Raw genomic sequence first — 27021 nt, 5'->3', positions numbered from 1 at the left:
TCTGTGAATTCTTTATTGCTTGATTGACTAACATTAACCATCTGCTAAAGCAAAACACTGACAGTGACTCGCTCTTATAGCCTCCAACACTGAGGCCAGGACAAGGTAGCCTTGGGGGGACAACTAACCCTGGGTAGAAGCTGGGTCCTGTGCGGTCCTTCATATTTTTCCCTTCAAGTTTCTGATCACATGACTACCAAAAACAGGAAGCAGAAGCCACGCCCATGCGTTCTTCATATTGTGTGAAGTTTTCTGAAGTAACTCCAAACCAGAAATCCAAAATGCTTTGTAGAAAGCTGAGTAAACTGATCACAGCTGGGATAGAACAGGAATCAGAATGAGCATTAAATATGAAATGATATATTCAGTTTTAATGGAATTATCAATCTTTATCAGATTCTAAAGTCATTTCATTCTGAAGGTCATAGAAAGTGTAGATTTCACTGGAACTGCCAGACTTATAAAACACTTCCACCACGGCCTAAAGCACCTGCTACTAACTCTCTACAGTCGGCTGGTGGTGGTGGACGGGGGTGTGCTGGGGTGCACGGCAGAGCATCATGGGTAAACACAAGCCCAAATGCACAGGAGTTTATAAACCGAAATTAATTGGTTGTTCCAGCCGTAATTAGCTCACGCCACGCTTATTACTAATCTGTAGCTTGGAATGCTGCCATCTCGAGCCCTGGCCCACATCCAGCGCACCGGTGTGGTGTAATCCATAAGCCCAGGAAAAGTCCCATTCTGCCGAGCAGTGCCAAACGGCAACATACCTAAAACCCATCAGTGCTTATTAAAGATTAACTCCGGCCTGGTCCCCGGTGTCCCGCACAGACTGTCCTGTAATCATTTCCATCCTAATCGTCACCATATTGCTCTTATTTATCAGCAAATAGCAACGCAAGCCCTAATCTCTCTCTCTCTCTTTCTGTCAGTCAGTCTGTCTGTCTCTCTTTCTGTCTGTCGCTCTCTCTCTTTCTGTCTCTCTCTCTCTCTCTCTCTCTGTTTGTCTCGCTCTCTCTCTTTCTGTCTGTATCTCTCTCTCTTTCTGTATCTCTCTCTCTCTTTCTGTTTGTCTCTCTCTCTCTCTGTCTTTCACTCTCTCTCTCTCTTTCTGTCTCTCTCTCTGTTGGTCTCTCTCTCTCTCTTTCTGTCTGTATCTCTCTCTCTCTCTCTTTCTGTTTGTCTCTCTCTTTCTGTCTTTCTCTCTCTCTCTCTGTCTGTCTCTCTCTCTCTCCCTGTTTCTCTCTCTCTCTCTCTGTCTTTCTCTCTCTCTCTCTTTCTGTCTCTCTCTCTCTCTTTCTGTCTCTCTCTCTCTCTTTCTGTCTCTCTCTCTCTCTCTCTCTCCCTGTTTGTCTCTCTCTCTCTCTCTTTCTGTCTCTCTCTCTCCGTCTCTGAAATAATATATCTGAAATAGCTGACTATATTTAGACACATTATTATTTAAAGTAGTGTTTTTATTGTGGGTGGGGTTTAATAGGGTGTGGGTGGAGTTTGTGACTGTGTCTCTCTCTCTGTCTCTTGCCACTCTTCTGTATTTGAGTTTAAAGGGATGAAGAACACTTCCACTGATCTGACTGAGTTTAAATAGCTAACAATGGACCCACAGTGTCCCAAACCCACAAGCTTGAGCCATCTCTCTGCATCCTAGTCTTTCATCAGTACCTTCAGCTTCCCGTAAGTCTGAGTGGCGTTGTGGTGCTGGTGTAGCTGGATCTCCTGAACACTTGCTTATACTGCAATGAATCACCCAATCAGCGTCTTCTTGGGAACGGATCCTGTTTTGTTCTGAAAGAGGTTTGCAGTGGGGTTTTTTTTTTTTGTGGATGGTGATGCTTAGCATGATTACCGGCGGTGGGCTGGTCCCTGCAGTGCTGCTGCCGCTGTTTAGCTTGAGATCATGCTTTCTCCTTGAGCTCTGACCCAATTTACTTCCTAGCCTGCCAGCCCAGAGAGGGACAGAGCGGGAGTAAGAGAGAGAGATGAAGCGGTGCTGCTGATGTGAGTCAGTGGATGGTGTCTCTTGTTTACAGGAGAAATATCTACGGCCTCGCCCACTCTCCAAAACAACCAGTTGCGGACTGCCGCCTTCTCTGTCATGCGGGTGTCACTCTTAGCTGAGCAAGGAGCAGAAAAGACCCCCGCCCTCTCTCTCTCACCCTCTCCCCCTCTCTCTCTCTCTCTGTCTCTCTCTCGGTCTCTCTCTCTCGGTCTCTCTCTCTCGGTCTCTCTCTCGGTCTCTCTCTCGGTCTCTCTCTCTCTGTCTCTCTCTCTCTGTGTCTCTCTGTGTGTCTCTCTCTACCTCTCTCTCTCTCTCTTGCTCTCTCTCTCCCTCCCTCTCCCTCTGCTCAAGGTTGTGCTGACTTTGGTGCGCGAGCAACACAAATCCACTGCCTCTCCCACAGCGCCTTTGGGCGTCCTCTGTCAATGCCAGGGGAAAAAATAACAGGGGGTTGAATCTACCCCACACTCGATTGGTTCCCTGGAGAAGCTTCCAGGGTTGACTCTTTAATGCAAAACTCCCAAACCTTCCAACCTCACTTCATTTCAGGTTGAGTCAGGACAGTGTTTGTCCATGTCCATGTCCATGGTGTAGCGCAGCATAGTCACCCAGACTGGGAATCAAACCCTGGTCTCGCACATGGTGTTGTAACTAAGTGGCAGGTAGTGGTGTTATCTGTTGCGCCACACCAACCACTGTTACCACACCAACTATCTTTAGAAGCACAGCGCCATGGTAACTACACCTGCACGTATCTTATACACACACACACACACACACCAACAAATAATAGCGATAAATCAATCAAACCTAATAGCATTAAATGTATGTATATGTGTGTGTGTATATAGGTGTGTGCATATATGTGTGTGTATGTTTGTGTGCATGTGTGTGTGTGTGTGTGTATATGTCCATGTATATATATGTATATACACACACATGGACAAAATTGTTGGTACCCCTCGGTTAATGAAAGAAAAACCCAAAGTGGGAAATAATGTAATAATAAAGTAATAATAAATAAAAATTCTATGAAAACGAACAAATGAAAATCCGACATTGATTTTGAACCATTGCTTTAACAGAATTATAATGACAAATCAAAGAGATGGATAATAAGAATGGTAACAAAAGAGCCCAGAAAAGCTTCAAGCTCAAGGAACATCAGCGAAAAAAGCCAGACTGGAATTTGCCAAACTACATGTTGACAAGCCCCAAAGCTTCTGGGAGAATGTCCTATGGACAGATGAGACAGAAATGGAACTTTTTGCCAAGGCACATTAGCTCTATGTTCACAGACAGAAAAATGAAGCATATCAAGAAAAGAACACTGTCCCTACTGTGAAACATGGAGGAGGCTCTGTGATGTTCTGGGGCTGCTTTGCTGCATATGGCACAGGGTGTCTTGAATCTGTGCAGGGTACAATGAAATCTCAAGACTATCAAGGGATTCTAGAGAGAAATGTGCTGCCCAGTGTCAGAAAGCTTGGTCTGTGATCATTGTGGTTTTTTCTTTCATTAACCGAGGGGTACCAACAATTTGTCCACGTGTGTATATATGTGTGTATGTGTGTATGCATGTATGCATGTGTGTGTGTGTGTGTGTGTGTGTGTGTGGAGGGGGTTGAAAACAGCTCTAGCTAAAGGCTATAAGAAACCAGATGTAACAGGAAGTGATTTTTATTACTTCCTCCTCCCAAGACCTTCTAGAAAATCCACATTCAACACAAATCCAAAGAAAGACGGTTCTGGAGACGGGCCACAGAACCAACACATGCTTGTTTTTTATTGTTTGTTTTTAAACAGAGAAGCAAAAAAAAGCTTTCATTGATCTCGTTCCTCTAGCGCTAGCCCTGTAAGTCTGAGCCCTAATGCTGGAGAAAAGCCTCTCCTTCACCATCTCCAGCTTAATCTGCAGGCTGGAAAAAAGATGAAAGCGCTGTGGGTTTGTTCTAATGAGGAAGCAGCTCTATCTGCAGCCTCTCCTCTTCCTCCCCACCGCTGCAGACGCTGTGTCTGCCCTCAGCCGCTCTCACTCAAACATGGCGCTGCCTTTTCAACATGTCTGCCTCGACTGTGGCGGCATCACGATCCTGAGGCTGAAAGCTCTGCTGTCCAGGAGCAGCTCATACCGCTCCCATTTAAACCGTCCAGTAACTCAAACCAGTATGACACTCCCAAAAGAGCATCAGGCAGTCGTATTCAAGAAAAGGGTTCAATGAGGAGAAGGATTTACACAAGCTTTTATACCATTATACACATGAAAGAAGCTCTGGTTCTGTTAACACTCAGACACTGCTGTTCCTCCAAAGACCATCCAGAAGAACCAAGTGGCCAATTTCCAAACCTCAAAGTCTTGACTTGTCCTAGTTACACATAACCCATAAGTAGCAGAGTCTGGAGAAATGGTGTAGCACGATTTCAGGAGAATGTGGTGTTGCTGATACTTATTTTCCAGATTTCCAGTTATCTCTGCCTATCCCCCATAGTTCTCCTGAACTGCCACTTCTCAATAACAGTTCTCACGGTTATTATGCTTGGCCTATAATGCTATAGTCTTGCCCTGCTTGTGCTTGTGTGTATACAATATATATATATATATATTGTTCCAATAAGAGTAACTGTGATATTGAGATCTGGGGCAGCGACAATGCGTCACTTAATTTTCATCTACTACCAATAATCCAAAACAAAGAACACATCAGAGCCCATATTTCATCACTCAGGCAGCAACCCAGATCAAATGGGTGAGCCTGATCACAAACAGCACAAAGGCCAGCAAATAAGAGAGAGAGAGAGACAGTGAGAGAGAGCATCCACCCCTGTTGTCTTTCCATATTCAGCTCCTCTGATAGTCTCTACACACAAAACAAAGCACACACAGGAAAAATGGCGGGTGAGATGCATTAGACGCTACACACTGAACTCCTGAACAGAAACACACACGTCTCTTTCACCTGCAGGCCCTTTCATCTCCTCATTAGCGTGGTCAATTGTTTATCAAAAGCCCGGGAGGGCCGAGGGAGGGGTGGGGGTGTGAGCGCATGGCTGTGAATTTGAAAGCGCCCGTTGCCATCCGTTTTAAAATGCATGACAGGTTAATGGTAAGTTAGTGCCGTCATTAGGCCTCGTTCATTCACATTTAAAGCAGCCCTCGCTTCAAATGACTACTAAGCAGTCCTTATTTTGAGAGGTAATTCATATTGTAATTATATTTTCAATCACAGTTCATTAATTAAGACAAGCCCGGCTATGTAATTATGCATTTCATCTTCTCCATGATTTGCTGGAAAATCACCAGCGTCAGAGGGATTGTATGGTCAGATAACTTGTGTCCATTCCAAATTCTGATTTACGGAGTGGAGAAGAACAGAAACCGTAAACCCAGACTGAACAGACTGAACTCGGCTTTCCTGGACATTCATTTCTGTGACAGATGTGCAGTCATGAAGATAAACAGCAGTTAAACTGGGACCTCTGAGACTAAACCAGTTAGTAAAGAGGAGGAGAAAGTGGGAAACATGTTTCGAAATTTACATAAAGAGAAACAGGCGTTTTGATTGAACAGTTTTTTGCTACATAGAAGCCCTTTCAACTCCAGTCCACTGTCCAGCACTGTGTCAGGTATTCTCTACCCCAAACACACCTGACCAATGTAACGAAGGACACTGTCTGAGCTGGATCAGGTGTGTTAAAGCAGGGATCAGCTGAAACCAGGCAGGTCAGTGCAGGACTGGATGTGAACACCACTGCTGTGCAGCACTAAGAACGGTTCCACTATTGATACAAGTCACAAAGTTTTTTTTTGAGCTATAAAAGTTCTGCTAAATTTAAGAACGAGGGCCATCCTGAAGTACCCTACTACAACCTGCAATTCGATGCAACGTGGCAGTTAGACGTTGACGTGTTTAAACGTTTTATGAACGTTTTGCTCTAAGGTCACCAGGTATTCATGTTTTTCACTAAAGCAAAAGCCTGAACATCTGAGGTTGGGTGAGCATTCGCTGCTCTAATGTTTTATGCTAACATGCTAACAAACAGCTGACAGTTCCTTCAGAAAATCTGTAAGAGCTCACTGCCCTGCTGAACAGCCTCGGGACCTGTTCTTGAACAAGATGACCAACATTTCATATAAAGACACCCACAGACAGTGTGGGTTCAAACTTTTCTTTTCTAAGGACTAAACAGGCAAGCAGCAAAGCTCCACTGCGCTTCAGAGCTGAAATCTGAGTCTGGTCAGATTTGTAGATTTATCATCTCTAAAATCTATTGATTGCACTTCCATTTCATTAGTAAGGACTTTTCACAGTGATGCCATTTGATAGTTAAGCTCTTCATGTATTAATCATCAAGATCATTAAGTCTTCTTAATCTGTTTTAATTAAATAAATACTGGTCAAAATGCAGTACTACACCAAGGCCAATGACAGAATTATACACAGAGATCTAATTTATGTCATAATAATTAAATTATAACTAATCATTTTACACTTCATGAATAATGGAGTGTAAGTATCAGTCGGAAGGCGGTGATTCAACTGTTTATTTTACTCAGTTACAACAATATTAAGGTGCACAGATGTTACTGACGTGTTGTTTTATTGTCAATATTACTATCCACTATTTCTATACTATAAAAAAAACAAAAAAACAAATTATACCAGCCCCCAAACCCTTTTCAGTAGAAGAACAGACAGTCAGTCAGTTAAAGTCCAGAGTAAATAGGAGCCGCCCAGACGGACGCTGTGAAGCAAACCGTCCAGTAATGTTCAACAGCAGCGCACTTGTGTGTGAGTATTACCGCATCACCATATTACAGTAAAGCATCTCACTGTGTGAGACAATGAAACCTGACCACATCACAAAAACAATGATTGTGAGTTAGAGGCATCCACTGGCCCTGGCTTATGGTCTGTGGGTTGAGAACACAGCCTCCATTAATGTGGAGAACAACAGCAGAACAAAGAGCAGAGGAGGAACGCAATCCAGCACCCCAGGAGAAAGATGCTATCTAATCTGCATAACTGATCAAAATCTCCTGTTTTTGAAGCAACAGTTTGTCCAGAAATCTAATTTGTATTTTCCCAGCAGGTTTGGTTTAGTTTTGAACTGAAGCTTTAATCTGAAATAGCTCGCTCACTCACCTGTGCAGCTTCAAGCTGTTAAGTCATCTCAGATAGATTTATTAGGATTACATAAGATTATCTCTAAAACAGACAAAAGCACAGCCCAATGAAGCTTTGTGACTAGAGCTACTGCTGTTTTTAGCTATTCAGCATATTTATAGGTAGCAGTGTGTTATACTGTGCCAGAAACCACATAAGCGAGTCTATTTGAGATCACTTGGCAGCGGGTGTGTAGTTTACACAGTGTCATCTGGAGGCTGTAAGCTTCCATTACTTAACCTCACAGCTCCACTTCAGAACTAAAGAAACATCAAATATGTCTTTGCTGACAGACACTGTTTTGTGGGTTAGGTGGGTTAGATTTTTGGATAAGCTGTTGCTGTTATTAAGAAAAGCAGGTTCTAAGCCCTCCAGCAAAATTCACAAAAGGCTTCAACAGTGATCCACCTGAGCAGGTGAACTAACCTGGTTCTCTTCAGGCCTGCCTGGATCCTGCAGATCCACACAAATTCTAGCATTTTAATATAAAGACATTTTCATTTACCTGAAAGAGCACCGTAATGCAGGAGTGTAACAAACTCTTACCTGAGACAAGTGAGACAGTGTCTTTCTCCCACGATACAACAGTGACATACTCCTCTACTGAGGCCGGGATAATGCACTTGAAGACCGCTGTATTGCCTCTCATGACTCTTTGGTCCGCCACACGCACCGTGTACGGTTCCCGAAATACTGGAACAGAGTAAAGACGAGATGGTTTTATGTTTTTGGATAGACTGTAAAACTAGACTTTATGCTAAACCATTCTATGAGAAATCAACATTTTACTTTTTTCCCTTTTAAAAAAACAACTGCAAACATTAGAACTCAAGTCCAGTCCTAAATTAGTTCAGTCCAGCTGGGCGAACTTGCTCCACCTTTTATTTTGAATATAAAAGAGGTGAGTTTACCTAAAAAAGCAAACACAGAATGCTGAGCTTTTATTAAACTGTCACGTGTAAACTTTTATTTGTATAAAGTATAGCATTGCCAAGTGCCAAATCTTCCAACAGTAAGATTTGGACAGTGTAGTCTCTCCACTGGCGTTCCACAAGGCTCAGTTCTTGGTCCTCTTCTTTTCTCACTCTACACTCGCTCTCTTGGTAAAGTGATATCCTCTCATGGATTCTCTTACCACTGTTACGCCGATGACACTCAACTCATGCTCTCTTTCCCACCGTCTGACACACAGGTTTCTGCCCGTATCTCAGCATGCCTCGCCGACGTCTCTTCTTGGATAGTGGCTCACCACCTCAAACTCAACCCCAGCAAGACGGAGCTGCTGTACATCCCGGGAACTGCTGGACCAAAAAACGATCTTGCCATCACCTTTGAGAACTCACTGGTCACTCCTTCTACTGAAGCCCGAAGCCTTGGTGTAGTGATGGATGATCAGTTATCGTTCTCAAGTCATGTTGCAAACGTAACTCGGTCCTGCAGATTTCTTCTGTACAACATCCGGAGAATTCGACCCTTCCTCTCTAGAGAGGCCACCCAGGTGCTCGTTCAGTCTCTCGTCACTTCCAGACTTGACTACTGTAACTCTCTTCTGGCTGGTCTCCCTCTGCGCACCATCAGGCCCCTGCAACTCATCCAGAATGCAGCGGCACGGGTCGTCTTCAATGTCCCAAAATTCAGCCATGTCTCTCCACTGCTGCGTTCTCTCCACTGGCTTCCTGTAGCTGCCCGCATCAGATTTAAAACCCTGACGCTGGCCTACAAAGCCAAGAACGGACCAGCCCCTCCGTATCTGATGGCAATGGTCAAAAGCCGATCCGCACCAAGAGCCCTTCGAGCTTCAAGTACGGCTCGGCTCGACCCGCCATCCCTCAAAATCCGCGGAAGACAAGCGTCCAGGCTTTTTTCTGTCCTGGCACCAAAGTGGTGGAACGAGCTTCCCCTGGGTGTCCGAACGGCCGAGTCGCTCGCTGTCTTTAAACGCAGACTGAAGACCCACCTCTTCCGAGAGTACTTGGACGAATAGCAGAGTACTATGGTCACCTTATTGTCCTGTGTTTAGTAATGTCTAAAGCTTAGAGGTATCTTTTGAATTATTAGTCTATTCTAACTAGCTAAGGTTTTCTTGGGTAAATAGCAAAGCACTTTGTAAGTCGCTCTGGATAAGAGCATCTGCTAAATGCCGTAAATGTAGATGTAAATGTAAATGTAAGATTTCTGTTTGATTGAAAATCTGGAGAAAGGATGATTTGCTGGCCAGAACTGGATCCTCAAAAAGGGAACAGAGAAAGAAAGAAAAACTGACCTGAATTCCAGCATTGTCTTCTTTCTGCACGACTGACCCGCAAAGAGCCCCATTAATATTTAAGTATTTTTCCTCCATCTCCTCCACACCCATCACAACACTTAAAGCAGTTTTGATTAAGCTATGATATTACAGCTGTACAGTGTAATAATTCTACACTAAAGACTACACTGGACACCAAAAAGTCTTTCAGGATGTATTATACAACATTTTTAGAATTCTGGGGAAAAAAGATAAATAACATTCCATAATTTGGCTATTATTAGTAGTATTGATATACTAATATTTGGCTCGTTTTAGAATTGAGGTTTTATATTTATTGAATCAGTTTTGAATAATAATACAAATTAAATTGCATCATCATTGTTATGAATGTTTAATGGATATTATAGATACAATTCATACACTAAATATTACTAAATGACTCCCAGTCCACACGTTACTGACTTCCTTCAACTCCTGAATTATACATTCAACTTGAATTTTAAATGAAAAAATTGTGTATTTTTAGCTTTATGTGCTTACTCTATTACCAGCTACAATATCATATCAGTATTATGTCAGTATAATAATAAAAAAAATACACTTTATATTTTCTATAGCTCTGTTCCAGGCAGCTTCTAGAATGGTCATTAATAATCTGCTTCATATAATAATCTGATTTTATATAAAATAGTTACTTTTTTTGAAACCATGTTGTCAAACTGGACTACCATATTAGAAACCTTCGTTTGTACATTCAGTTTCTAGAACTTAATTATTCTATTTAGTGAAAGACAAAACGAAAGATTATAGAGACTCTGATCTCCTGTCCACTCACCGGCCTTAATGTGTAAGTCTTGGCTCCTAATCTTCCCTGATGGATTCTCGGCTGTGCAATAGTAGGTATTGTCATTGATTAGGTTACTAAAGCTGGAGGGGAGGAAGCCGTAGATTTGCAGTGTGCCATTTGGGTGCACATGCCGGATGCCTGGCACATCATAGATCTCCTCCCCGGTGGCCAGGTACCAGCGCAGCATGGCGGGGGGCACGGCCGCTGCTGGACACGGCACCAGTGCCCCTGTGGTGCTGGAGAACACTACCTCTTGCAGAGATGCATTGACAAAATATAAGCTGGAACGTAGATCTTCACCGAAAACTGTGAAAACAGAAGAGGAAGGCAGAAGAAGAGAATGAGATCAGACAATGGGACCACAGGGTGACACTGCCTCTAACAGGTTACTGCTGGCTAATTGGTAGCTGGTGGCTAGGTAGCCAGCACTCGGAGGAAAGTGCAGCTCTGATACAGCACGCCTGTGCTGACCAGCAACACGCTGGGAGTGACCTGACTAACACTCTTGTGCCTGAATGCAGTCAAATCCACATATTAACTTTTAGGTTGATACTGCAGCCAAAGGGTGACAAAACTCCTTGGACAGGTCCTCGGTTGCAGAGGAACCGCTGGATGAGCAGCTCTTCAGAAATGCCTGGAAATATTTGACAACCATCCAGCGAACCTGCCGAGCGCCAGCCGACCAGCATCTCTACCGCACACCAGAGGAGCTGGACTAATCCTCACAGTCCCTGGTTGCTAATTGTTGGCTTGTTCATGTTTAGAGCTGCTCAGTGGAGATGCTCTGGTGGCACGATCACAGTCTCGCTCTCAGCTTGGCAGTAAACGTCTCGCCATGACAGCTGGCAGCGCTCTCCCTGGGGACGGAGCATTTTAGCACTTTATAAATTTCTAACAAGGTTTCAAATCGCAGCAGTTTCCACTCTCTCTGTACTTCAGCTGCAAGTATTACACAGTTAGGTGCGCCCACTCTGGCAAACGCGCACACACACACACACACGCACACACACACATGCACACACACATGCACACACACATGCACACACACACACAAGTATGCCAAGTGCAGACTGATAAACAAACAAAAGGAAACTGTTGTAAACACTGCCACTTCATATTATAATCTTCCTTTCTGTGGCGATTCGAGGCATATGGTGCCATCTGTAAAGTTCCACACAAGAGGAATTAATATTAAAATAAGTGGTGATGGCTGGTCCCGAGCGCTCTCACTGATTAGCGGGTTTGGAACCAGCTTACTCTTCCCTGTGTTCCAGTACAAAGACAATCACAGAATTCACCTCGTCAGGAGAAGCGTCCACAGATCTGAAGCTTCATCTCTCGTTACGATAAATGAATGGATTTAGTTTTCATTTACTAAATTGAGCTTTTCTGGTTCTCTTTTCATCCTTTCCAACTACAACTGTAACTGACCCTTCAGCATTGTTTCTTAGAAGGTCTCACAGCCTTTACAGAGCGCTGCAGAAAAGCTCAACCTAATAGAGCACTGGGATTTGCTTCGTGCTTTTGAAGCAAGGTCGCTGTTGGGACAGGATGTAGCTCAGATGTAAATTTTTTAACTAGGGTAAGATTAGCCTGATTATTCAACAGAATTGTTAATTACAACATTTGTTTAGATTAGATTAACAACAACAACAACAACAACACAGAACAACATCCAGAAGGAAACACACTGCTGTGTAGTAATCCTAAACACAGACCACAGGAATCTCTCATTGGGCTTTAAAGCATTCTGTAAAGGTCTGATCTCACAGCAGCGACTATGTAAGACCAGGTTTGTGAGGAGCAGGCTGAAGGACATCTTCAGATAGACTAGACAAAAAAAATCTAACAAAAACCAAAGAAATACTAAAGCATCTAAAGCAGGTACATGGTTTTACTGAGTGGAATTTAGGCCAAAAAGAAATCGACCATCACATTACCTGAAAGTGGCATCACTGCCCCTTCTATACCCCAACCACTTAGAAATATGCCCATAAACTGATACCAAAACCCCCTTAACTGCAATAAAACACACAATAACAGAACAGGTTCTCTACAGGTGCACGTCCTCTGAAACACTACAGCTCCATACAATCCCAAACTAGAGATACTGAAGATGTACCTTAAGGGTTCCACCAGACTGAGCGTCAGGAATTTGTTTTATCCCAGAGGCAGGAATTATTTCAGGACATTGACTCAATACAATCAAAAAGGCCAACAATTAGTGTACAGGGAAGTCATCAGACTGACATCAGACCGAACTGCAAATATGTCCTTTTTTAAGGGGGAACCGTCTGCGCCTCACAAATGAACCAGGCCAAATGAGGTTCAACAGCAACAGCAAATCCCACAAATCCTTCTTCAAAGACTTCTCATGTCTTAAAGCCATCAGTTTGCCGCCCAGTGACCTGAGGAGAAATTCATAATTGACGTAATTTTTTATGTTCTGAACCGTAAAGATGCAAAAAGTGACACTGTTCAATAATGCAGTGTGTGCATCCATAATTAACCAATACCCCCCCTTCAGTCCAGCAAGGCAATAAAACAGCTCCCTATTCAATATTAACCTGACCTAATGATACAGCAGCTCTCCTCCATAACTTCTGAGCTGAGTGACAAAAAAAACAGATGATGGTTTTAGCAGACGACCCCAATGCCCGAGCCCCGGTTAGCCTTTAGGCTCTGAGAGCTCTGCCACCTGAGGCTAGGATTCTCCAGTGAAAGGACAAAGAGGTTTAGCAGAGCATTTTAGGACCTGGAATGGTCAGGATTACAGACACACACACACACAGGCAAACGCAAACGCTGACAAAACACATGTCGGAAAAGAACGTAGCTCAACAATCAGGACTCAAAAAACTAGACTGTTGTGTTCTCTTCTATCCGTCAATGGCACCTACAAGACACCAGTAAAAACAAAGACTCAGACATATCCAATATGTCTGATATCCAATCCGTTAACACATGCCTGGATGGGCCTGGGACACCCCTTTAAAACAAGCTATAATGGAATCATTCGGGCCGCGGGCTGCAAATACAACCGAAAACACTCTGATGATCTTATTATCATCAGCCAGTGCTCAAGAGTTCAGATTCGGCAGTGGGTAAGAGGAAGTGGTATCATGCAAGTACAGTACAAAGCATGTACAGTATTTGATTGGCATAAATTAATATTACTATTTCTTTTTTTTACCAAATACCTGGGGGAAAATTCTTAAAACAAGGATGGTGTGATCTGATGAGGTTGGAGGATTAGCGCTCCGCTCCATGCTACGTGAGCATATTGACACGCAGAAAGGATGTTCTTCACCATTGATGTAGAATTCTGACTCCAGGAATCAAAGCCCTTTCACTGCTCTGACGGCATGAGAAAGAGTGCAGGCTTTGAAAGTACCAGGGGATGAGTTTTTTGCCAGAGGCTAAGACTGCCAGTCAGAATCCAGCCAACCTCAAAGTGAATATCTAGCCATTGTTTAAGTCTAGAAGTCACAGCTAGCTTCAAGTCAACAGATGAAAGTATTGTTTTCAAAGTAAGTTATAGATCCGTTTATAGACTGAACCTTTTTTTCCAGATGTTCTGAGTTAATATTGTTCTAGGTGCAAATGATAAAGATGAAAAAACAAAAACTTAAATGTGTATGAAAGGCCTTTAACATGAATCAAGACAAAGTAAAGACATGTCCAGCCATTTTCTATATGAGCAATCAGTCAGTCAGTTCAGAGTCACTGATACACTGAATCTAAAGACGTGCTGCGATAGGTTATAGATTATAAATTGCCTGTCACGCACTGTTAATAGTAGCATATAGTGTGAGTGTGTAGTACACAACTGGGACGCAGCCTTGGACTCATCACAGTTGAGGTTGGAGATATTTGCTTACGGTTGCACAACCATGATCCTTTCCAGACGGGCTGTTCTGCAGATTAGAGACTGGGGAGTGAAGGGCATACTTTGGAAAGGTGCTGCCATCACAGTGTATATATGTACAAGTTCACTGTTCATAGTGATGAGAATTTGGTGATGGTGAACACAAGTGGTGCATTGCATCTCTACAAGATCATCCTCATCCAGTCCTCTGAGGTCATGTAAGCACTGTCCATTCATTAAGCCTCATGGATATAGGAGGACCTGGTCCTAGATCTGCAGCCGTTTTTAAGCCCTTAGGAACAGAGCACCGGGCCCGGCTCTGCTGGTAATATCAGGTCTGGGGAACAGGGATGTCACTGTCTGCCCTGTCACCTCAGCATGGGAGCGAGGGATGGCTGCTCTACAGTGACAGGTAGTGTCGAGGCCTGTGGTAATTAAGGCGGCACTCAGCACACCGCCTGAGGGACTTTTGGGGGGGGGGGGGGGGGGGGGGGCAAGAACTGGAAGATAGGGAGCGACTAGGGACATGGGACAAGGGACAGGGTTGGAGCGAGCAGGACAAGGATTTTATCCAGCGTGAGTACACACACTTTCTCCACGTGGCCCCCGAAGGCCTCAGCGTGCGCAGGCTCTCGCCAAATGACTGTCTCCCAATTTGCTTTCATGAATATTAAGCAGGACATGACAGACGAGAAAAAGGCCTGCCGTCTGCTCGGCTGTGATCTGCGCAGACAGATCGGCGCTGTGATGTTGGCGAAGAGGGGGGTTGCCTCTGATTCCCGTTGTCATGTTCTAAACGAACGAACGTGAGCGGCTCCTCAAAAGCGGGATCGGCGGTGGGGCCGAGAAACGGCTGCGATCACTCGAGCATGCGGTGTGAAGAAGTCTGTTAGCGAGGAGATTTAATCTGAGCAGCTCCTTCTGCTGAAAACTGAAACGCAGTGGGAGGGTAATAAAATACTGTTCTGCTCATCAAGGCCAAGAACTTACTCAAGCAAAACCTGATGATGAAGATTAAGACTCACGGCTCTGCGCAGGACAGACTCAGTAAAGCTTCTCTTGGGTGAAAAAAAAGAGAAAAAAACATAATTAAATGTTAGGTCCTCCTCCAAGCCCTTGATAAAACAGGTCAACTGAGCGCCCCCTAGAGGTTGAAAATTCAGGAAGAAAAAGTACGATTTTCTCTACAGCTACAAAGTAGTGGGCAGCGCCCTTCCGAATGTTGACACCCCCTTAGTAATTAGTGACAAACAAATCTATTTTAACGAAGCAAAAACTCTACAACCCTGCCTTCCCCTCGGTAATCCCCGCCTCCGCAGGCTTGTGATCCACACCCACTCATTTTTTTAAAGTGTGTTAAGATGGCGGCAGGTATCGCAAGCTCCGGTTCCTTTCTTTAAAAGTGTGATTTTAACTGGAGTATTTTGAGAGTTTTTTTAATGCTATAAATTTTCTTCAGAATCAAATAACTCACACTTTTATTCTTATACTGCTCTCAGATTAGCTCCGGCAACTCCACTGATTCATCACTTTTCAAAGCTGAATCAGACAAACTGAAACAGAATAATCTGCCTTGAACGGACAGGCACACAGAACTATCCTTATCTGTGCCAGTGTGTATGATAGCATTAGCGTCCTGGACGTGAGCTTAGCCTTTTATTGGCCAGTCTTATCAAACCGCTTTTTAATCAAACTCGGTTAAACGAGCGAGCGAGTAATCCTGGCTCTCTCTAAACAACTGCCCTGTCAGTGAAGGGTGATGCAGAATAGGAATTAGATCAAGATCCTCAAAGACCTTCAATGTGGAGTCAAAAACACCTCCGTCAATCCACAAAAAGGCCTTTATCTGCCGCTCAAAGGAATGACGGGCAGTCTATGAGCCCAGTGTCTGGACGATCTGCCCTGCTTTGCTTGTTGACAATAACACACGCATTTTCACAAGCAAGCATCCTGTCTTAATTCACGCTGATGAGCTGATCGACAAGGGCCCTCAGTGTGTTCCGAGCGGCTCCAGATAGGGGGGCTTTTCTCTCACTGCCAAGGCGAGCCACTGCAGGTTTGGTGAAAGAGAGAAAAGGAGGCTTGTTAGCTCTCAGTGTTGTCTTTGTCGTGGCACAGGTGCTAATTTCCATGCCGTTCGTTTACATCCGTCGAGTTCGATTTGCAGAGGCGACCGACTCTGGCTAGCTGGAGCCGCTAATCATCGCGGTACACAGTGCTACTAAAGATCACAGAGCGAGCCCGTCCAGTCCACCTGTTTCTCACTGGGATCTGAGATAAGACGACATCTCTGCATCTCTCAAACATGGTGATCTTCTTCCTCTCTAAACGTTGAACCAGCGCAGCAGGCAGGAACATGCCACTACTGTAAAATGCTGCATATGGTCCACCTCTTAAAAATATCTGGTCAGTAGTAGTCCTGCGATGTCCCCTTTTTTACATATGGACAGGGCAGGGGCCACTGATGAACTGTAATACTTAAAGAAGTGATCGTTGGTAGGTGTCTCAGCTGAAATGGTAATCAGTGTAGCTATACGTTACTGAATTACTGTAACCAAGAAGAACAGCAGGAAACCTGGTGATCACAGACAGCACTGGTTATGTTTTATGTTCAACTGTAAAAACGCCTCACTTTCGTCTTTTTCGAAGTCATACAGAACCTCCCAGTGCTGACCAAACCACTGAATGCTGAACCCTTGCAGTGGTAAAGAGGTCAGTAATGAATTTGATTAAGATTCACAGGTTTTGTGTTCTGTAGGGACCCAAAAGTGTGCGTTAACAGAAACACACCGAGTACAACATCAGAACATCTGACCTTAAACATTATGATGATGTGTGAAGAGTGAAGAGTGAGAAAATCCCAAATCTTTTCAGGGTCCAACAAAAGATTTCAAAGGCAGGACATCACAGGCTTTTGTCAAAGTGAACAGCTGGTAAAGTGTGTCAGCTCTTATGTCACGACAGCCGGCAGCTGCCATCTCATTAACAATCCCCACAACCACGCAGCCAAGGCTTCAACCTGGCCCCAGCTAAAGATACCTAAAACCTGCAAGGGAAACCCAACACCTTCAAGGTGGGGTTCACAAGAAGCACTTTGATCTTAATCTTGCAGCGACTGATGAAGGGTTAGGGTTAGGTTTAGGTTTAGGTTTAGGGTTAGGGCTAGGGTTAGGGGGTAGGGTTAGGTTTAGGGGGTAGGGTTAGGTTTAGGGGGTAGGGTTAGGTTTAGGGTTAGGTTAAGGGGTAGGGTTAGGTTTAGGGTTGGGTTAGGGTTAGGTTAAGGGGTAGGGTTAGGTTTAGGGTTAGGTTAAGGGGTAGGGTTAGGTTTAGGGCTAGGTTTAGGGTTTAGGGTTAGGTTAAGGGGTAGGGTTAGGTTTAGGGTTTAGGGTTAGGTTTAGGGCTAGGTTTAGGGTTTAGGGTTTAGGGTTAGGTTGTTGGGAAGCACTGATCATTAGGTAGATCGTTTACATGTTGGAGCAGAGTCTCCTCAGAGCCGAGGAGCAGAGGAACTATCTATGACCTTGGGGGTCAGACAGCATTTCTCTCAGACGTGTTGGGTTATGATTTTTGGGTTCACTGGAAACACTGCTCCTCTCCACTGTCGGGTTCAAAGGGAGCATGTGCTTATTGTTGTTCTGTGGTCAGTTTTAAACTGCAATGTTTTAATATTCCTCATTAATTATCCCTATTTGACTAATGCCATGTATCTCTCCTTCTTGGCTAATGAACACTTTTTTATTATGCTGATGTGAGTGATGAGATGATGACAGCTGACACTGTTGCTGCAAGCTAACTCATTAGGAGTGTGTAGGCTTCGGTCAGCCATGGTCAGGTTAGGACAGACTTTTATGGGGCACAAGCAGGTTCAATTGGTTCTAAACAGGCTTTCAGATTTCAAACTCGCTGGAGGTCGGGATGGTGGGGATTTAGAGTTCTTTAACATTTCATTTTTAAAAAATCCTTTATTAATTTACCCCTAATATCATAAGGACCTGTAGGTGTTTTTAGAACAACAGAAGTTACTTTTTTAGTCAATTCATGAATAATTCATAAGAATTACTGAAAATGAAACAGGCCTCACATTATAACAGATTAAGCCTAGGGTTTGAGAGGTTGTTCAAATGTGTCTCTGTCATTAAATATTTAATAACAGTAAAATATATTTACATCTGATTTCTAATTTGTATTAAAATGTTACATTTTGCACTGTCAACATTCCTTTCATTTGGATTGATGTTAAAATGAAATGACAGAATTTGGTGGGGTGAAGTCATTTTTCGATAAACTGAACTCAGCAGGAGCTTTAGGAATAATGAATGATGGGGGCCTAATTATCACAGGGAAGACTTACTGATGAAATATCAGATTATTAATATAAGGAGCCAAGGAATGTTATTTAAAAGGAATGAGCATGAAATCAGGTAAATTAATTCAAATCAAAATAAAACACCTCCTCTAGTTACCATCACAAACCTGCTGCTGATTAAAAGTTTACAACTTGTTTTCTCCAGCTATGGTTTCAAATGTATAAGACATAAATAATAAATACGGAATTACACACACACACACACACACACACACCCCAGAAGGTCTGGAGGTTTTGAGTGTAAACCAGGCAGTCTTTGGTATGATCTGGCCTCTTATGTGGCCACACCCATTGCAGAACATTGCAGAGACCCTCACTATTGCCCAGACACAGCTGCAGTATCTTCAGCAGACACTGTGGCTTCCTCCCCCTTTATACGGCCTTCCGTCTAACCAGCTGTCTCCTGATCCTTGCCGAATGCTTCACTGATCACTGCAAAAATCTTCAATCTCCTAAATCTAAATAATCCAATATTTTTGTACATATCCAGTACTTCCCCGATGTACAGGACCTTTTTAAATGTTTGGTCAGTGTTTTTATTCCATCGGAAGATTATTTAGCCTGTTTCAAATATTACTTTTGAAAATAGGTCAAAATCTGCCACTGAAATCAGACAGTTCCAATAGATTGAAGTTAAAGAATCATATAATATCCTTAAAACAAACTCAAAATAAGAAATATTAGATCTTTAGATTTAAGATGTTTTTTCTTGCTAAGTCAGTTTTTTTCTCTCTGCCTTTCATCCATGCTTTTAACACCTTCTACTTCGCTGGAGAGGGAGCTGGGGCTGCGCTGAGCTACTCTGCCAGCCAACCAAGCAGACGCAAATGTATTCAGAACATTTAGGACCCCGGATTAATCGAATTATAATTTAATCATCTGATCAAACAGCAATTAGCATAATCACTTCTGGGGAAAGGATGACAGAGAAGCGGAAGCAACATATGATAAACCTCAGGCAACTGATGCTCTAATGAGACATTTAACTGCGAGAGCACACATAAAAAAGTAACGATCGCAGGTTCCTGACAGATGTTTGGTGTTTTTTGAAAAAAGAACACTGAATTAACAGAAACTCGTCAAGGAAATCACCTGACATTCTTGGATTTTAGTATTTTATGAAATCATTTAAAAGGTCTTATTCTTTGCCGGCCTCGAAAACTGCGGAAACATCTCAATATAAAACTAGAATTTCTGTGACGTCCCGAAAACCAAAGCATTTAAATAACCTACAGGTCAATAAGACACAAAACAGGACAACCAATGGGAATAGAGGTCATCCATCATCATTCCATCAGTCCTAAATCTCCAAATTCTCCTCATGTGCTCTGTAGTCTGTCCTCCAAGTCACCACAGAGAAGTAAAGGACTTTTAAATACATAAAAAAAGCTTGTCCTGAATCCAGCAGTCTGCTTTAAATAAACCAAATTTGAGAACAGGAACCACAGCCATTTATCTCTTTGTCCCGCTGTCTATCCAGGGAGATGCCTAAGCCTACTTACTATTCCTATTCTTCCAGATCCGTAAAAATCAAATCCATGAAAATGGAAAAAAAATTCAACCCAAGAGAAACTAACTACACCTTAAAACTGCAGGTTCCGGAGCTGCTCTGGATACAGCTCTAATCACTGTAATAAGTAAACGCCTTTCCAGCTCACAGAAGTTCTTTACAGCGTATGAAAACCCTTACAGAACCTTTCTAACGGGTTCTTCTACAGCATCAGTTTTTTTATGAAGCCTGTGTGAGGAATGTGTCCAGAGAATTAATAAAGCTGACGTCACGTTTCAGTAATGTGGCTTTTATTTAAGAATAAAATAAAACATATATACAAATAAAAATCACAGCATTTTCTGGGTTTTTATACGTCCAAAGTCCAAAATGTTTCTATTTGAGGTAAGAATCTAAAATGGGTCTGTTTGCATCACAGACAAGTGTATCCATGTGCTGAGGTAAACTGTGGACACTGGTGGTCTATCTATTGTGCTCATTTTTTTATGAAGAGGACGATGGAGTGTAAATGGAATTATTTAAAAAAGGATTTAAAGACAAATCTGTATCTGTATAAAGTCCTGCTGGATGAACATGCTCCGCCGGTTGCACCGCTGTAATGAATTTCACTCCCACATTAAACAACTTTACCCCTGAACAGAATTACTAAAGAAACGAATAAAAAAAAAAGGGATGATCTGTTATTGTTGCGGAGGTACATGATTACCACTTCTCTCCAGCTCTCCAGAAGATCCATCTGGAATGAGCCTTCTTTCTATCTACTCAGTAAGTTTAGTGTCGATCAGTAAATGTTTGGTAGTCACTGAAACGCCACACTTAGTATTTCAGCACTGGGTTTGGTCTGTGTGTAAATAAACAGGCTTGAAATGATTCGTCTTCCACTCTTCTAATAAAAGTGCCAATAAGATTTACGCCTTAAAAAAACACCTTTGGCTTCTTAAAGAACTTTTTAGAGGATGCTTCTGTTAAAGATCTGAAATGTTGCTTTACAGATCCTTTCTTACAGCCCAGTAAGAATCTCAGAATCCTGAACTTATTTAAAAGTGCTAAAACGTCTAAACCAACTACGTTTACAGTGAAGGGCCACGGTCTGTCCAGAGACAAGCAACACACGGACAAAGCCCACGCAGTGTGTCACGCAAACATTGCAATAATTTGATTTAATCCAATTAGACCTCCTAATCCCGCACGTGCAGCACCTGAATGAGGCCACGGTCAGCAGACTGACCGCGAACTGGAGAGAATCTTTAAATAGATAGCAGAGGATTGAAGGATGTAAGTCTCACAAACTCCAACAGATGGGCCCTTAATCAGCACACTGTCTTAATTGCCCCCAATAGATTAACTCCCACTAAACACACTTCCAGCATCCAAACGGAGCCAAACAAGGCCCTGTGTTTTTCTACCTCACACTGTTCAGCGATCTCCATCAGAAGTACCTAGAAATGATCATCTGGATTATTGACACTATTTTACCTGCAAACCCCAGACCTCTGTAATCTCATCAGCACAGCGGATGCTGCCCGTCCTGCTAATCTCTGATAACAGAGAGGATGTATTTTAGAGGGAGATTAGAGGGAGATTAGAGGCAGCAGGATTATGATCCTTTGTGTCCTGCTCCTGTTTCTATATGCATCGATTACAACCTTACAAACTCCAGTCTGAGGCAGTTCCCTCCGTGCCTCTGTTCTCACTCTGCCTCTGTTCTCACTCTGCCTCTGTCCCCGCCCTGCCTCAGTTCCCTCCCTGTGTCTGTTCCAGCCCCGCCTCTGTCCCCTTCCTGCCTCCGTGCCGGCGTGGTGTAACTGCTGGTGTTCTGAACGCTCCTTTGCCTAAAGGGCTGCTTGACTTTTTCATTCTCCCACATGCAGCGATTAAAAAAGTCTGTCAAAATGGGCAGGGATACGATTCCTACTGGACGTTTCAGCAGCTGGGTAAGAACAGCGCTGAGGATAAACAGCACTGATAAACAGCATTAATTCATTAATTATTACTTTTATTCATTTCAGAAGCGTCTCCATTAGAAACACAGGGCTGGATTGTATATTAATGATAGCCAGCCTGCTGAGCTTCTGTTCAGCACTAATATAAGCTGCACTTCCGGGGTCATTCTCCCTTTCTGGCCTTATCTGATGAAACACCACGGCCCCAGCGTTCGTAACGGAGGTTTCCATAGAGACAGGCCAAAGAAAAACTGCTAAACCTTCTAGAGATCTGCTTTGAGAGGACAGCCAGACAGACAGCCTTCAACAGCAGAATTCCCATCACCAATCAACAGCAGAACACCTTTAAAAACATCTCCAGTCCCTGAATCACTGAACCCTGAATCACTGAATCCTGAATCACTGAATCCTGATTCCTAAATCACTGAACATGAATCACTGAACCCTGAATCACTGAATCCTGAATCCTAAATCACTGAATCACTGAACCCTGAATCACTGAATCCTGAATCACTGAATTCCTGAATCGCTGAATCACCAAACCACTGAACCCTGAATCACTGATCACTAAATCACTGAACCCTGAATAACTGAATCACTGAATCCCGGAATGACTGAATCTGCACACAACACACACGTATATATATGAAGAGAGGCTTACGCATACCGTTCTTCCTATATATATATGTGGAGAGAGGTATATGGTGTGTATATATGTATATATTGTGTGTGTATATATATATGTGTGGAGAGAGGTATATGGTGTGTGTATATATGTATATATTGTGTGTGTATATATATATGTGTGGAGAGAGGTATATGGTGTGTATATATGTATATATTGTGTATATATATATGGAGAGAGGTATATGGTGTGTGTATATATATATATATATATGGAGAGAGGGATATGGTGTGTATATATGTATATATTGTGTGTATATATATATGGAGAGAGGTATATGGTGTGTATATATATGGAGATAACACACAGGCGTATTTCGGACACAACAGCATTCTCCCAATATGACATCCATTCAACACGTCCACATCAGCTCCTCACTTTCTGCTTCCCAAAATGGAATTTCATATTTAATCCTCTGTCTGAACCGTCTGTGAGATAACCGTCTGTCCGTCAGCACTGTCTGTCCGTCTGCAGATTCTCAAGGAGCTTGTTTTTGTTTTGCTCTTCCTTCATTCTGGGTTTTTCTCCCTCCATTTCTCTCCTGCGTACACACCCTACCATGTTTTCACCAAATGACCGTCGTCTGAACAGAAACAGCTCTTTTTAAAAAGCATTTTTCACCAAATGAATTTCACTCAAATAGAGAAAGGAAATAAGCCAGGAAATGAAAGACGGGTTTAGAATGATCTTTGCATGTTTATACACTCATGCCTAGGTATGAGTGCAGACACACACACACACACACACACACACACACACACACACACTGCTACATCCACAGCTACACATTTGTCAATCCAGAATTCATGCTCTGAAAACCTGTTTTTGCTCATTTTTAATCTCTCTGGTTTTTAACGAAGGGTGTGATGATCTGATTTCGGCTCTGTTGGATTTCTGGCCTGATCGCTCGGAGCTCCGTCTTTATCAATAATCTGAACGAGCCTGTTAAAAAATTCTGATGAAATTAAAGGTATTTTTATTTTTTATACAGATTTTCTATATTCTCATATTCCCAAATCCGTTAGATTCTCCACATCTTCCCCTTTTTCCCGAAGGTCGTTGTGCTCAACAGGGGTCCTTCTCTCTACGGCTGACGGGAAAACGTTACATTTTGAAAACACTTTTCTTATTTTTATGGTGTTTAATATTGTTTCTGTTCACCGTTAAAATGGAGCCCAGTTTCAGTCTGATGTTTGAGTAGATCTGCTAATTTCCCTCCGTCCACCTCACTGCTCAGATCTGCTCTGCCTGTACCATCCAGAAAAATCAGAGGTAATTATTTGCTGTGATTAAGTCCTGAATATTGGTGTGTTTAGAGGGGGGGGGTGCTCAGTACAACCACTGAAAATCCATCAATCACTGTCGAGCCTCTGCTGGAGCTCTGATAGAGGACACATGCAGAGGAGTGGGGTTCAGAGCCCTAACGCCTCGTTAAAACCCAGCCTGGAAATGGAAGGAGGAAGGAGGGAGAGGAGAGGGTCGCGCCCATGACCGTCCCAACAAGCATCAGTACCAGAGAGGTACAACCTGTACAGAACCCAGCAAACACCCCCAGCCTGCGCTGGACCCTGGGTGAGACCCTGACTGCTGCAGAAACCCAGTCTGAGTTACACCAGTAAAAACAACCCCTACATCCCTGACCTCCACCTGGAGGAGTTCACACCTCACCCGCTTCTAATTCTGTTTAAAATCAGTAGAACAGGACTGACCATTCAGGATGCTCTGGAGAAACAGAACTGCAAATATCCACATGCCCGCTCCGTTCAATCCCCCGAGCAGCGCTCCTCAAACCTCCTCAGTGCTCCTCAGACCTCCTCAGCGCTCCTCAGACCTCCTCTGATCTCCTCTGATCTCCTCTGATCTCCTCAGACCTCCTCAGATCTCCTCTGATCTCCTCTGATCTCCTCGTGCGTTTTTTTCCTGTTTTTTTTTTTTTTTTTTTTTTTTTTTGCGTTTTTGCGTTTTTTTCTGGTTTGTTTTTCTTCTGTTTCTGATTGTTTCCGTTCAGACGAGGCTCAACAGCGCGACTCCTCCTTCGCACCAACCGGAGAAACGAAAAAACAGAAAAAACAAACGAAAAAAACTTGCAAACGAAACGAAACGGATTTTAAAAGGGGAAACTGAGGCGCGCGCGAGGGAAGGAGTCATGGGAGCTGGACCCCGCCGCAGGGAGAGGAGAGAGGAAAGGCTTAAAGAGAACTAAAAGGAAGGAGGAGAGGAAGAAGAGGAGGAAGGAGAGCGCGCGGAGTTGGCGGGAGCGAGGCGGAGGAGGAGCGGTCGGTTCAGCGCGAGCGGGTTTACAGCAGCGCCTCTCGCCGTCCAGCGCATCTTCAGCGCTCAGCCTTCCTCACACACAGCCGGCCAGAGTCAACCCTCCGCGCACACACACACACACACACACACACACACACACCTCACACCCCTCCCTCCACCGCCCCGCAGCCTCCTCAACTCCTCCGCCTTAAAGGAGCCAAACGGGAGGCCGCGCGCTCTTCCCCAGGTGATGACGACGATGGCGTTAATGATGACAATTAAGTGTCTGTCTGCCTGTCTGTCTGTCTGTCTGTCTGTCTGTCTGTCTGTCTGCCTGTCTGCTGTCTGTCTGCCTGTCTGTCTGTCTGTCTGCCTGCCTGTCTGTCTGTCTGCCTGTCCTGTCTGCCTGCCTGTCTGTCTGTCTGTCTGTCTGTCTGCCTGCCTGTCTGTCTGCCTGCCTGTCTGTCTGCTCGCGTATCTGTCTGTCCTTCTGTCTGTTCAAAAGTTTGGACACGCTGCAAAGGCCCAGACTGTTTGGACCAGATTTCACATGGTAATGAGCCGATCAGGCCTGAGGCTCCTTAATAACTGTGATTAGACATTGGTCTTAGAATGTCCGTTCAGGAGAACTGTGGAGGACGTGATGAGACGGGGAACACCAGCTGGACTCTGAGGGAACTGCTCGTACGCCGGTAAAGCTCTCAGGCCTTGAGAGAGCCAGTCCTTTCTGCCAGCTGTGGGTGACACGGCAGGAGGCAGGCAGGGCTGAGGGCACTCGGGCAGTTGGTGTCTGCTTTTACTAGCGACGCTCCGACAGCAGCAGGGTGAGACCTTCACACATCCTAAGACATCCTACATCCCAGATCAACCAGGGATGCTGAGGTCACAGCAGTGGTCTCCCTCACTCTCAGACAGACTGCCTGTCCTACCGGATTCTTCAAACAGACGACTGATTAGTTATAGATTAGTACCTGATCAGACCGGGTCCCGTTCAGTCTCCGTCAGCTGCCCTCCTCGCCTGTATTCAGTAGCCCACTTTTACCTCATTACCCTAAACTACCTCCTCTACTAATTCCCTCCATCACTCATATCTGTTTATCAAGTCTTTGATTTTGTTTATTTATTTTTAGGTGTTTATTTTTGTTTGCTACTTTTGACACAGATCTGATTGTAAAGGGAGTTCCTTTGTTTTATCAACACAGCTCCGACACAGTGTTCATTTACAGCCAAACACAGGCTCTCCTATCACCTCGTCCGGCTGACTCTGTAGTCGGCCGACGGGGATCAGGTTCCCCTCTCATTGTGCTGCCAAGAATAGAAAAGTCCACAGCATGGCTATACGATCCCTACATGATAAAGGCGGAGGAGACGAGGTGCCTGTGTCGATGCAGATATAGCACTCTACAGCCGGGCCGGACTGTAGACGAGTCGGTACAAGGCGTTCAGTACTGAGGCAGAGAAGATCACCACAGAGGGAACATTTCACATTCTAATGAAGCCTTTTGCAAAACTATTTACCCCAGTATTTATGTAATTACTACTGAAGAACAGAGCTCGGTTCCTCCAGGGTTCTCCTGGACGCCCCCCAGTCCAGCCAGCACAGCGTGGAGGATGTGTTCACCTCCATCATCATCATCAGCAGCAGCAGCAGCAGCAGCAGCAGCAGCTCACCTGATTCACCATCATTAAGCCCTGATTTACCACCAAACCAGGTGTTGATCTGAGGAGAACTCTAAATAATAACTAGACTCCATGAGGAGAACTCTGGAGATGCTCTAATGATGAACACAGTGATGGAGAACCTCCACCACTTTCTGTAGGAGTGATATTATTAGTGTTTATTCTGATATCAGAGATTTACTGAGCAGATCAGCAGATTCTCATTCTTTCACCAGGGACTACAACTTTTATCACAGTGCTGTAAATACAGGTCATATATACTCTCCCTCTCTCTCTCTCTCTCTCTCTCTCTCTCTCTCTCTCTCTCTCACACACACACACACACATATATATATATACTCTCTCTCTCTCTCTCTCACACACACACACACACACACATATATATATATACTCTCTCTCTCTCTCTCACACACACACACATATATATATATACTCTCTCTCTCTCTCTCTCTCA

The 27021-nt window shown here is 43.8% G+C and overlaps 1 protein-coding gene across 2 annotated transcripts in view; it reads right to left on the bottom strand.

The window, feature by feature from the left end:
• The window catches only part of dscamb (Down syndrome cell adhesion molecule b), an 87891-nt gene extending 62865 nt beyond the window's left edge, over positions 1 to 25026 (bottom strand). The window contains exons 1-3 of one of the 2 annotated variants that reach the window (XM_072669498.1): positions 24344 to 25026; positions 10251 to 10568; positions 7714 to 7860 (exon numbers count right to left, since the gene is read on the bottom strand). In XM_072669498.1, coding sequence (XP_072525599.1) covers positions 7714 to 7860; positions 10251 to 10568; positions 24344 to 24386 — 508 coding nt within the window. In that variant the 5' untranslated portion in view covers positions 24387 to 25026. The remainder of the gene's footprint in view (positions 1 to 7713; positions 7861 to 10250; positions 10569 to 24343) is intronic. The other variant, XM_072669497.1, reaches the window with a different exon arrangement.
• Between the last annotated feature and the right edge of the window lie 1995 nt (positions 25027 to 27021).

This window comes from Salminus brasiliensis, chromosome 23 (genome assembly GCF_030463535.1).
Source record: "Salminus brasiliensis chromosome 23, fSalBra1.hap2, whole genome shotgun sequence".
In the NCBI taxonomy this organism is placed as follows: Eukaryota; Metazoa; Chordata; class Actinopteri; order Characiformes; family Bryconidae; genus Salminus; species Salminus brasiliensis.
Note: the sequence above shows the minus strand (reverse complement) of the source record. Positions and strands in the feature narration are given on the sequence as shown.